We start from the raw sequence: 13,033 nt of genomic DNA, 5'->3' as shown, positions 1-13,033 counted from the left end.
ATCTCATTCCTTTTTAAATTCAATAGGCAAGTGTGTGTCCACATAAAAGTGATTTATAAGCTAGTGGTAATATTTGAGAATTATAGAGAACTATTAAGCTTTAGAATAATTTTGTATAAATGCTTATGATACAAACAGAAAAAATCTACTTCTTGATATTCAATTATATGATTTTTGAACTTGGAATAAGACTTTTCCAGGGTAATGAATATTGGCATTCACAGCTATCAGTAGGGATATTTATAATCCTTAAAGTATGTTTAAGAAATTTCCCGATACTACTGAAAAATCAGTTAAAAAAATCAGTTAAAAACTTTTTATGATACCCAAATTTGATGGCAGAACTTCCAACCCTTCTTTTTTTAGTCCTGGTACAATGCAACAAACATAAATGCTTTCAGAATATATCCCTCTTAAAACTTATCCAACAGATTTTGTGCATATGTAGTGGGTAATTGGAAGACATATATTCTTTTCAGCATAAAGAACAAACAGGCAACTTAATTGTATCCTCTCATATATCTATGGACTTTGGTACCACCTTACTTAAACCAAGGTGGGAAGGGGTGGGAATGGACCAACATGTTAAAGCCAATTATGTATCATACATAAGAGTTCACATGTTAACTACTTGAAAAAATTCACATTTATTTACTGTCAAACCGTGTTAAACTTTACACTGGATATTAGTGATGGGCTCATTATTAACAGGTTTACACAAAGGGATGAAAAAAAGCAGAATTTTGCTGAAACAATTTACATTTCATTAGAACTTTATCATAAAATAAATTAATTACTAAATATAGGCAGAAGGAATATGGAAGAGTAATATTTATGTTTTATTTTATTTTTTTAAAAAAGAATAGGCACCTTTTGTTCACTAGAAAGTTTGTGAGAAGTGCCCAGTGCCCTCTTTGCCCTCTGTTCAAGAATAAACAGGGGTGACACACAATCTTTTCTAGATTTCACCACTTTTGTGCAAGGCATGGCATAACTGGCTTCAAAGAGTTTGTTTCTCCCCATAAAACACGTTCTTTTGGCAATAAGAAATTTAAATGTAAGTAATAAAGACTAACTTGTCAAAGCAGAACACTGTATACAGTGGAAAAGAAGTGAAAATGGGTAGAACTTACCATGACAAAGTGTAAGAAAAAACATTTCATAACATGTGCAACCAAGAGCTTTTCACAATATTTTCTTCACTCTTTAAAATTATTTTAATGACAATTATATTTCAGTTGGACACAAATGTATTTATTTTACCCTAGCAATAGAACAAAATATAATTTCTTTAGCCATTTTTCATGAGAATAGTTCATTGTACAGTTGAGGAAACATATGAAATAAGGCCTGTGGCTTGATTGCTAGTGGTTAAGCATGTTTTCAATCTTTGCCTTAATGTAAAAGATTTGCAGTGAACTGCAAACTGATGCAGAATATCTCTCCTGCTTTTCCAAGTCTTGTCAGGAATAGTAAGGTACAGTAAATTTGTCCCACAGGATTTTAAAGCCTACGTCTTGTATATAATACAATGCAGGCCTACAAAAATGGTGCAGCCATATTTACAAATTTAGTTCACAGACTGCTGCAGTAAAATGGCTGGAAAGTTTTGTTTTGCTTGTTTCACAATTTCTCTAAACAGCAGCAGAATCTTAAAATACCTGGTTGGCATCTCTTTTCTTTGTAACAAATAATTCACTTTAGTATACTCTGTGTATATACAAAGTTTTTGTATGTTTTATAAAAATTCACAGAACTGCAAGGTTCAGTCATCTTTTTTACACTGGAGAACCACAGGTCAAGAGTCATCTCTTCAAGCAGAGTTTGAGGGAGCTGCGTTAGGCCAATGGTGTCTTTATTCATTAATACTTTCATGTGGCCCTTGGAATTCCTTAGCTGTATGATTAAAGACTTGTAACCAGCTGCATTTGTCCTTCTCTAACATCTCCTTCTGGAATACATCCTTCTTTGTTAATGGGGATTATATAACCATCACTATTGCCCCTGCTGATCTGGTAGCACATCTGAAGCTGATGGCCAGCTCCAAGATTTGGCATGCTTTTATAGTAAATGTCCTCATTCTCACTCCTCCTGGAGGGAGAGAGGTCTTCTTCCATGTCAGGGCTGCTCTCCGGATAGGGAGAGTCTCTAAGATTGGGCATGCTTGTATAAAGAGAGTCTCTGTTGGGGGACTGTAGGTGATCTTCAGCCTCTGCTGTCAGCTGGGAGACATAGCTGTCAGTTCCCTCAGACTTCACTTTCTTCTGGGGTTGGTACAGAAGGGAGTGAGTCCGCTGAGGAATAAGCGGTGCCTTGAGTTCTTTGTGATGGAGCTCCAGCCCTGGGTTGTCGCTGTGCATTAAAGATGAAGCATCTGCCACAATAGCATCATCTTCACTGCTGCTACCTCCAATCACAGGTTTGACTGGTAGCGTGAGCTCGAGGTTGTGAGTCTTGCTGCTGCCCCGTAAGTTGTTGTGCACTAATTCTGAAATGATCATTTTCTCAAAAGCAGTATCATTCAGACTTAGTCCACAGTCCACAACTTGCACGCTGTCATTATAGTCACCCTTGCGCAGCGAGTAGCTGTTGTTAAAATTACCATTTAGCGGTAGGGTATCCATGGCACTTGTATCCCTGGCATTGTTCAGTGAATGTCCTGAAACCGAAGAGGGGGAGTTATCGTTACTGTCTCTCTTCCTTTCCACAGAAACTCTATTTCTTTTGTACAAAACTTTTTAATGTCGTTCAGGACAAAGTTGTATTTGAAAGCTAACACTTGAAAAGTGCCAGGCTTTCCCGCATTCCCAACTGTAAAGAGTTGCAACCCCTTAGATAACAGGAAAAAGTGTTAAAAATAATACTGTTTTCTAGGGAGGGAAAATGGCATACAGAGTAATACTTTATCAATTTCGTGAGACAGTACTTATTAATTGATTTTGGTCAAATCTCTGACACAAAGAAGACTTCACTCCATGCCCTTGCATAGTTAATGCAAAGCAATTCATTAGTGACATTTACATTTTAAAGTACAAGACTATGGTTTATAAAAATAAAATTAATAACAGAATTTGTCCTAAACAACACTAAATTAAAAAGGAATAAGTCACAATACAAAACTGAAAGGCAAATGTACAAACATAAACCCACGTAACTGGCAAGCAACTTTTTAAACAACATTCTAACATTTCCTTTTTCTGGAGATGAAGTAAAAAAAAGAGTGAAAACATGGACAGATACAAAGAAGTCATGTTAAACAAAGACAGCCATCTCTCATACTGACTGGACCAGGGGCCCACAAGCACCATCCAACATCACGATAGACAGCAGGTGGAATGACTCACTTTGGACAACTCACATCATGTCTGTCTGCTCAGGCTATCTGGCCTAAGAGTAGCTGATATATAAAAGAAAGTAAAATGATTTATTGTAACATGATGAAGAATTTCTAAGCTTCTCAGCAACTTAGTCAGAGCAAGGGTTCAACAAATTAGATTACCAGCAATAGCAGCCTTTTTTCATTTAATATTTATTATTTTGAGTTTTTGGTACTAATATTCTCTCTAATAGCAATGGCCCCAGGCTTCTAGTGGTCAAAGTTTGCCTGCAGCCCTGCAGTCTGCATCAGTCACAGTGACAGCACCGAATGAACCAGCAGAGTCCACTGTACAAGATAGGCCCACAGACACCATGGCCATGGAGGTCAAACGCAGAAATGTTAGAGATTTCTTAAGTATGGGTCACAGAAATTAAACCAAGAATAAATATTAACTATGGAATGGGAGAAGGGTGGCAGCCTTGGCTAATATATTTCTATTTCTAAAGGAATGAAAGACTGGATAAGTCTGCTGAAGATAGGAAAAGAGGTTTAGGAGGGGGAAAAAAAACATGGTAACATGCTCTATTTGAATTAGAGTTGTATTTTCTACAGACACATAAACATGTAAACTAAGACATCACAGTGCTTCTCAAGCAAATGAAAAAAAAAGTCAAGAGAAAATTAAATGGTCTGCACCATGGAAAGTTAGGTTATTCATTCTCAAAATCCTAGAGAAAAAAAAAAATCACTGTCTACAGATAGGTCTGTAAAAAAAAAAGAATGAAATGATGTTATTGAAATGAAACTGACCACTGTGAGGCTGCTGCATTGTATGCAAGGCTTGGAGGAGTTTAGGAAAAAATTTAATTCTTGGAAAAAAATACAAAATTTCCCGTTTTAGTGCTCACTCCACTCTTAAAGCTGCAGATATCCTAGAAAATGCAGTTTTCTTCAGAAAAAAAATATCTGTATCGCCTGACACAAACTTCATGACCAATAAATATGTGATCATTGTTGGGCAAATTATCATTAGCAAAAAAGTGAGAAAATTAGAGAAGATTATATTTGTTAGTGATCTGTATTGTCTTAAAGACTATCCCAACTTCCACATTTGAAAAATTGACAAATTTGTATCATGTTCCATGTGCAACAAAATGAAATTGTGATAGTTATTTGTAAGGCTTCCTTTAACTTCGTAGACAATTCTCTAGCTTCATAAATTCATGTTATGTGCTATAATCTTTATAAGATTATTAAAAAAAACATTTCGCATTTAAAGGTATGAGTGACACATGGCTCACTTGCTAGCATTTGTTTCCTCTGTAGAGGTTCACTGTTTTCAAAGATTTTCTTTTGTTTTATCATTGCTTGGTAAATATAACACTATATACTGGATATAATCCAAAAGGTCTTTTCTATGATATACTGCAGATTTAAGCCATCTTTGACTGGTTTTGAAGAGGTATCTTTTTCTGCCCAAGTTCAGGTAATTCACTTGAAGATTTTCCACAGCCTGTAGCAAGATTACTGTGGGAATGCAGAAATGATAAGTCAATTATTAAGCATTTTGGTTGACAGTACTTCAGGCTTTATAGAGCAAATTATTTCAGCATTGCGTATACTTAAGTATGGACAGCATTTGCTACAGACCTCCACTACTGACAAAAGGCAGTACAGATGGATGTACTGTTTGAATTTGGTAACATTTTAGTTGCAAATTGTGAACCACTTGCCCGCTGAGTCTACTTCATGACTGCTAGTTATGTTTTAATTGTGCCCGTTAAAAATCATGCTGAAAAAATTTACATTTGATAGGCAAAGTTAAGTTTTACTCCCATACTTGTCTCTCTGTAGGTTGCTAGAGGAAAGCATAAGGAAAGTGAAAAAAAACAAGAGAATGAAAAGAGAAGCTGCAGTTACATTAAAAAATAATTTTAAGAAAAAAATGGAAACGAAGTTCTGTGTTTAATTTAGTGGCAAATATTCATCACAAAGATTATATCCTAGCAGTAATTATGTGAAAACTTTACCAAAATCTTGAAAATTCTGTTAATATTAAATATATATATGCTTTCATTTAAGCTATTAAACAACATAGTAATATAGGATAGGTTAGTGACAATCTTTCCCCCTCCCCCAATTAAAAACTATAGGTATAAGCTAACTAATATTAACTTTATACTGAAATTTTTCTTAAGAAAAAAGAAAACTACCATAAAGCTGCACTATACTATAGTTTGGATATATTGATAAGCTGAATGTGGTTTTCTATAGCTAGGCATCCAAATTATCTTCATTAGCTAATTCATTCCAGAAGCAAATTTTGTCAGCAAGCTTTAGAATTAACTGAACAGTATATTATATAGATAGGATACCTCTAAATGATATAAATCTTGAAGATGGGCTCTCAGACCATGTGATGTCAGTCCTGTAATAATATATTAAGATTTATGCCACCTGTGTTAAAAACATGGATCATTATTGTAAATACTATCATGACTGAGCTTTTACTATAATATAGTGCAGTTTTAGAAGCCTGGCATAGGCAATACCGTAATTTTTTTTAACTGAGAAATTAAGAATGTAATAATAAATATATGACAACTTGAATATTTTAGAAACAGGGCAAAGATCATAGCTCTGTTTAGCAGCAAAGAAAGGTAGTTTTATTTGTAAGTAAAGCACACCTGGTGAGTTAAATACAGGAGCTGAAGGGGCATTACATACAACTGTTTCAGCGAGCAATGTGTTATAGGGGTTGTTAGTGCCGTGGGGTCGAAGAAGAGGGTTTGTTAGTAGGTAATTGCCAGTCATTCCTAAAGTAAAAAACAAAACAAAACAAAACAGAAAAAAGTACATCAGTTTCTTATCTTAGCGTTACAGTTGTAGTCAACTATTTTTTTATATTCATCAAGGGTAGTGGACAAGTTGGCAATGGAAAATCTGTTGAAATGTTCTGACTGTATTTGAACTACTAATTTGCAGGAGAGAAGGGAGAGGGAAGTTAAATTTCAGTAATTCACAGGTGCTTTCTAAATCCCCCAAGTAAACACCTGCTGAGGATGACATTTACTAATTTATACAAAAGCACTGTTAAACAAAAATGGCAATTAAATGCATAGAGATCAACATTATGTTTCAAGATGTTACTGCTTAATATTAAAAACGTAACCACTGAGGCCCAGAAGAGGGAATCTCAAACTTTCGGAATTTACAGGTGTGGGATTATCCCTCATGAAAACATCTGTGTTAATACCAACTGAGCAGGAGGAAAAACACTTTCACAGACAGGTAGAAAGTATGACACATTGCAAAAAGCTTCTCTTAGTAAATGCAAAAGCACACATGCTGAGAAAAAAAAGACTATACAATGAATTATTGGATCATTCACAAATTCTATATAACAAGAATTTTCATTATGTAATGTTACTTGCCAGGTTTCAAAAATGAATCACTGAATAATGCATTTACTTTCTGATAGCCAACAGAATGAAGTAAAATACCAAAGCAACAGAAGAAATGCACGTCTTTCATTCTAACTGACAAATAACAAACTTTTAAATACTTACTAATTATGTTTTGCATAGCTAACGTAATTTGGATAAAAATATCTTAAAATTCAGCTTAGTATTGCTACCACACATACACCTTTTTTCATTTTAAATGAGAATCTCACTAGAACAATGTCAACAGTTTAAAATGTCATTATATTTCATTGTAATAAATTCTAACTTGTATTACAAATCAATACATATCAAACTGAAAATAGCGTGATAAATTACCTTTCCAAGGATATATACAATACCATATAATTTTTTCATACTAAATTGGAATGTATTAAGCTTTTATTCAAGAATACATGTGTGTGCATATACTCTTTTCTAAATTACTTCATTTACTAGCATATTTTAAGAACTATATTGATTTATCTGATAAATTTAAAGATGCCACTGTAGACACATCAAACAATATAGAAAAAAATTACTTTATAAACTTTCATGTATTTTTGTTTATGAAGATTTACCACACGTTTTTAGCATTTATTTTTCACTTTTTGAAAGAAAGGTTAAAAAAGTTCATAATTTCCATGGTACTGTTTCATGTGAATAGTAACTATTCTAATTTTATTAATGTTTTATGAAGAAAACCTTCATAAATGTCTTGGTCAGAAAGGATAAATCTGTACTCCTTAGGATAATATTTTTAATCTGTGGCAAGGTATATTTTCAATAATTACCTTCGAGCCGCATCCTGTTAATGCAGTTGAAAATTATATTTCTTACATTACATTATTGAATAAGAGGAACTTATATGTACTTTAATAAATGGTAATAACTCAAATTTTCCTGATAACTGACCTTGATTAAGTGTTGAAGTGCTATTGATGTCACCTGAGATAAAAGAAGATTCAGATTGTTTTCTCACAGTATCATTCCACATTCTTCTTATACGACTCTAAATACAAAACAGCAAGACAAATATGTTTTGTTAGTTTCCCCAAGCTTACCTTATTAAAGACATACAAAGATTTACCCTACATAGATAATCCCTACGTAGGATTATCTGGTGGCCTTTTAAAGAATGTGTGTTGTTTCTGGTCTAAAACTAACAATATCTATTGTTTACTTACTAAGCAACTAAGGGGTATTTAATCCTCCACTCTTAAAAACATGTTATTTTATTGTCTTTCTTTAAAAAGTGGAGATCACTGATTATTCAATATATGTTTATTGAGTGTCTGCTATGAGCATTGTGCTATATGGCCTTAGGCTATAAGACGATTATGACACACTTCTTAAATAACTCCCCACAAAAAAAGACGTTCACATATAAACACTGAAGAAATGTTTAAGAAGACATTAAAACTAAAATACTAAAAAAGCAAGTATTTGCTATCTAGATCATTATAATGAGGAGACAATTAGTGCATCTGAACAGAACATGTCTCAGTAGGCTTTCTATAAATAAGGTTAATTAAAGATGCTGTCAAACTCTTTGTTACCTGTGTGCCAGAGGAATAGCGAGCACTGGTTCTGGTGGTTGATGCCTTCACTGAACTGTGGGGACTCTCAGTTGGGAGGCCTCCACAGCAGTATGAATGTCTGAAGCACTTGCCATATTCTTTTCGTACCTGCATTGAATAATCACAAGACCAAGGGATTAATATGAACACACTTGCTTCTCTCTCTCTAATTAAATGAACAGTGAAGACAACCGAAAAGAATTAAAGTTCCACTAAGACTTATCAGTGGAGAAAATAAATTGAACTTGCAAAATCAAGTTCAATTAAAATTACTGAAATAGTAATCAGAAAAGTATCTCTGTCCACTAGACTGGCTAGTAGAATCTTTAAAATGTGATATAAGATGTAGACATACTCTATATCCTGTTATTATTATACAAATGTTAGTTATCAAATAATGGCAATATATTTATAGTTTTATTCTCTTATATATTTAGTAACTCCAATTTTTTATGCTAAGAAAACGGGACAAAAAATTTAGTATTTTCCTTGCTTAATTACATTTAACCACTCTGTAATTCAGTCATTTGAGTTTTATATGCTTCATGTCCTCTTAGGTAGGTCAATACAGAAACCTCTTTTGCTGGATTGCATAGTTCTGCGAGTAACCTCTTTATAATGACAAGACTACTTTGGCACAAGAATAAAGAAAACAAGTACTTTGATACATTTGCCTCTAATTAGGAAGGAATGTTTTCTTCATTTTCTGATGTGTCTAGCTTTAACATTTAGTGTAGAGAGTCTAAGGTGTCTATTCACTTCATTAGCACACAACGGAACTATTTATGCAATTTCCATTCACATTAATGAGTTACCCATGTAATTTCCCTTTTCGCCTGAAGCTTGAATATATGAATGCAAAAAAAAAGTTGTTAGGTCTAAAAAAAGTTTCAACTAAACTTTAAAAAGTGAAGTCCGAACAACTGCTACATAATAGGGCCCCATCTAAAGCAGTGGTATAGAATTAAGAGGGAGAGGGTGCTGCTGGACTGTTGCAGCTATACTGGCATATACATGTTTTCTTGTGGGTTAGAGCCAGACTGTGAAATTACAAGACAGACAAGAAGAAACTGCATAAGAAAATATTTTTTCTAATGGGTTACAAAAACACTCAAAGGCTTTCCCTCAACTCAGAAGTCTGTGTGCAGTAACTGCCTGTAAAGACCATGACTTCGGCACTTACCCCTTGCAAAATTAGAAAATTAAAAATCAGTAGATGGCTTTTTAAATCTAAGTGCACTTGCATTTCTATCTTTTTAGCTTTATTTAATTATACCTATTAGAACAAATAACAATGTGGCTGAGCCTTCAAAGCATTTTCTTGGACTAAATATGCTCATTCAAGCAGTTAAAACCATGATTTTTAACTTAACCATTTCATATCATATTCTTAACAACTCATCCTGGCGCACCCAACTGGATGTATCCGAGACTAAGTTATACTTCTTTTGAAGTACAACATGATGCATTTAAAATGTAATTGTTAATCTAAAAAGCGTAAGAGACTCTCCTGTTCCATTTAATACACATAACTATATGAGGAAATAATGACTACCTCATTCCTTTTCTGCTATGTCTATGATTTGTGTCAAAGATGTTTGGCACAACAACACAAAAATTTTGAATATACAATAATATGCCTGTATATAAAATGCTCACGTATGTAGGAAATATATAAAAGCCCAAGTAATTATTAATGTTACCCCTGTACAATGTTTAGAAGTTAAAGTTCATTGTTATTAAGTAACACATCATACCTCACAAAAAATTTCAACACATTTAATGGGTGTTAACTGCTATGAAATGCTGTATAACCAAGACAATGGCAATCAAAATGGTATTTTATCCAAATAATACCTTCCAGTGTTGGTTTTGCCTAATGCCTATATTGCTGTGAATGTACATTATCTGTCAGTATTGTACATTCCACTGTCATTATCTTAAAATTATAGCTTATTCAAAACTGATGGAAGTAACAACACTATCATCTTGTCAGGACTGAAAACATAATAGTTTTCACTTTCACAATTCTATTTCTCTGTTCAATTTAGTGACCAACTAGTAATAACAGAATAAAACGACTACATTAGATATGTAGGCAGAGAAAGGATGATACCCAGTGAAAGGTATGGAAATTTTATACTTAAATAGCACTTAAGTAATTCCCTTAGGTTTACACCTTCTTGCTGCAGATTAAAGCTTTTCATCTGTAAGTTTTGAATCATTTTTGCTGACTCCACTTAACATAAAATCAGGACAAAATAGTAAGATGTAAGGTACTAATTATTGATTTTTAGATCCTTCAAAATTACTCAAAAGGTAACATTAATTTTTTGTATGTCTGGTGCTTTAAAAATTAACATCATTTATCCTTATACTCAATTTCACTGTGAACCACTGCAATGCCTTTAGTGAGCAAAGAATGAGTTTTATTTAACCTTTTCTTTTACCCTGTATACCCTTTGTACCTAGCATTTTACAGACCCTACGAGCAAGGAAGAAATCTTAACCTAAGTATCTAGTTTATAACATTCCCAAACTGAGATACAAAAGATGACTGGTATTATTTTATAGGTGAAACCTAAATTTTCAGACAGGTTTGAAAATTAACTTATAATTAAAAATATGATGCTCTTTAACAATATGCCAGATGTGACTTAAAATATTCTTTATTATATCTATTATATTCAAATCAAAGAATGAGTAACCTGAGCCCCTAGGTGTTTTCAATTACTTACTTTCTTTTGGAGAGCACAGTGAAAGATGAAAATGAACACTCCCTGGAAAGCATTAAATATGGTGAAGAGATATGCCATCACAATAGTCTCCTCATTAATAAAAAGCAACCCAAATGACCAGGTGAGGCCAAGAAGACACAGAAGAGCGAAAGCGCCAAGCACCCAAGACCTGGAAAAATAAAGTGAACTTCTTTAACAGGTTCAATGAGCAAAAAACACGCATCACGCTTAAATGTTAACATATCAGTAGTAGCAGTTGACTTTCTCTATGTTCACATTCAAATTCAACAGCATTTTGGCTTTAACCTTTACTGATTAAGAAAGAACAATAGCATTTAGTACTGCAGCCTCCAGTGAAAACAGCAACAGCAGGTATGACCTTTTCTTATTCCAGAATAAACAAAGTATCAAAACTATATTAAAATACAAGGTGTAACATATCCCCTATGACTTTGTCTTTTATGTGCATTTCGATAAAAGAAATTAAGGAGTGCTTAATTAATTTACTCCTGTATTTTTATTCCTGTGGTGTAACTCGCATGACACTGAATAATGTGACACATACAGAAAGGTTAAATGGCAGATAATCACTTAACACCTAAACTTCAGATTCTAATAAACTAGTCTTAAGTGAACCTAAGGTTTTATAACTAAAGCATGAAGAAGCCTAGCTGAAATGAGACAAAAACATGAGAACAACTTCAAAATAAAATAATTTTGGAGAGATTTCATCATGAACAGCTTAAGAAAAGAACTGTAGAAAATAGGATGGAATGAGAAGGATTTAAAGTCAGTGCATTCCATGTCTAACTAATGATCTTACTTGATAAATGGCTTATTATCTTCATAGCTAGAAAGCATTATAAGCAGAAAAGAGAAACAAAATTATTAGACAGAATTAAAATAGAAAGTAATAAGAAAGCATTTATATATTTTATAAATTAGTCAAAATTAAGAAAGTCAAAATGCAGAGGCAAGCAATTAAAAAATAAAGGCATATTATAGTTTAAAAATACTATAGCAAATTAGATATTTCAAAATAATTATAAAAATTAAGGGCAATTCATGATATTGACGGATTTTTAAAAAATATAAATCATGCCATAAATTTGTTAATGTAGGGTTCTACCTTACCCAGGTAAGTCCGTATTATAGTAGCCATCACAAACACGGTAATTACTGGTGTAGATGAGAAGACAGAAAGAGGAAAAGGAAGAAAAGAGAGAGATGCTAAAGATTAGCTCTCTCTCTTACCATGCAACATGCAATGAAGCTGGCACTAACCTATCTAAAACATCTAATTAAAAAAAAAATTTACCCTTACTATACATCTGCCATTTTTGACATTAAAAATACTATTTTTTACAATCACATTATAACCAACTTGAATAATACCTTCTCAAATTCTAAATTAAAAGGCTCACCTATTTTAAAGGTAACTCTGAAAATGTTTCCATAAGATGATTTAATGAACAGCTATCATTTTTTGTTAATTAGATAGCATTTTCTCCATTGACAGAATATTGCAGCTTTTATTCAACATTAAGATAAAGTAAATATTTGTTTAATTAGCATGAAAACAACAGATAATCTTCAAGTTAACAATAGTAATAGAGTAAATTCTCTTAGGAAAACAGGATTAGGAGTGGAAACTGCTCAGAATCCTTAAAGCAAAAAGTCATTTAACAAAACAAACTTAATATAATCATATCAGCCATGCAAATACGAAAATCATTTTGAACTGCATTTTAAATTCAAATGAAATTGCTACAGTGATATGGAATTTCCACGAAGCCACTGAAACAATTTATTAGCTCTAGATCAAGACAGCAATTATTATCTAATTTTTGACCAGTGTCGGTGATATAGTAACACTGAGATTCAACTTGAGGGCAGTAAAACTTCATTCTGAATAATTTCTACAGTTGATAGAAGGTAGAAATCCCTGTGTTC

The 13,033-nt window shown here is 33.1% G+C and overlaps 1 protein-coding gene across 9 annotated transcripts in view; it reads right to left on the bottom strand.

Moving 5' to 3' along the window:
* Positions 1-628: 628 nt before the first annotated feature.
* ADGRL2 (adhesion G protein-coupled receptor L2) overlaps positions 629-13,033 on the bottom strand; it is a 691,023-nt gene continuing 678,618 nt past the window's right edge. For 3 of the 9 annotated variants that reach the window (XM_063624187.1, XM_063624185.1, XM_063624186.1), the window contains 4 exons: positions 11,081-11,249; positions 8,322-8,450; positions 7,678-7,774; positions 629-2,659 (listed from right to left, as the gene is read on the bottom strand). In XM_063624187.1, the coding sequence (XP_063480257.1) occupies positions 1,905-2,659; positions 7,678-7,774; positions 8,322-8,450; positions 11,081-11,249 (1,150 nt within the window). In that variant the 3' untranslated portion in view covers positions 629-1,904. Of the gene's footprint in view, positions 2,660-5,159; positions 5,178-5,694; positions 5,748-6,006; positions 6,136-7,677; positions 7,775-8,321; positions 8,451-11,080; positions 11,250-11,903; positions 11,931-12,214; positions 12,260-13,033 lie in introns of all 9 variants that reach the window. The other 6 variants (XM_063624182.1, XM_063624183.1, XM_063624188.1 and 3 more) reach the window with 4 other exon arrangements.

The sequence above is a fragment of the Symphalangus syndactylus genome, chromosome 12, assembly GCF_028878055.3.
Source record: "Symphalangus syndactylus isolate Jambi chromosome 12, NHGRI_mSymSyn1-v2.1_pri, whole genome shotgun sequence".
Classification (NCBI taxonomy): domain Eukaryota; kingdom Metazoa; phylum Chordata; class Mammalia; order Primates; family Hylobatidae; genus Symphalangus; species Symphalangus syndactylus.
The sequence above is the reverse complement of the archived record's forward strand: the minus strand, read 5'-3'. Positions and strand labels throughout refer to the sequence as shown.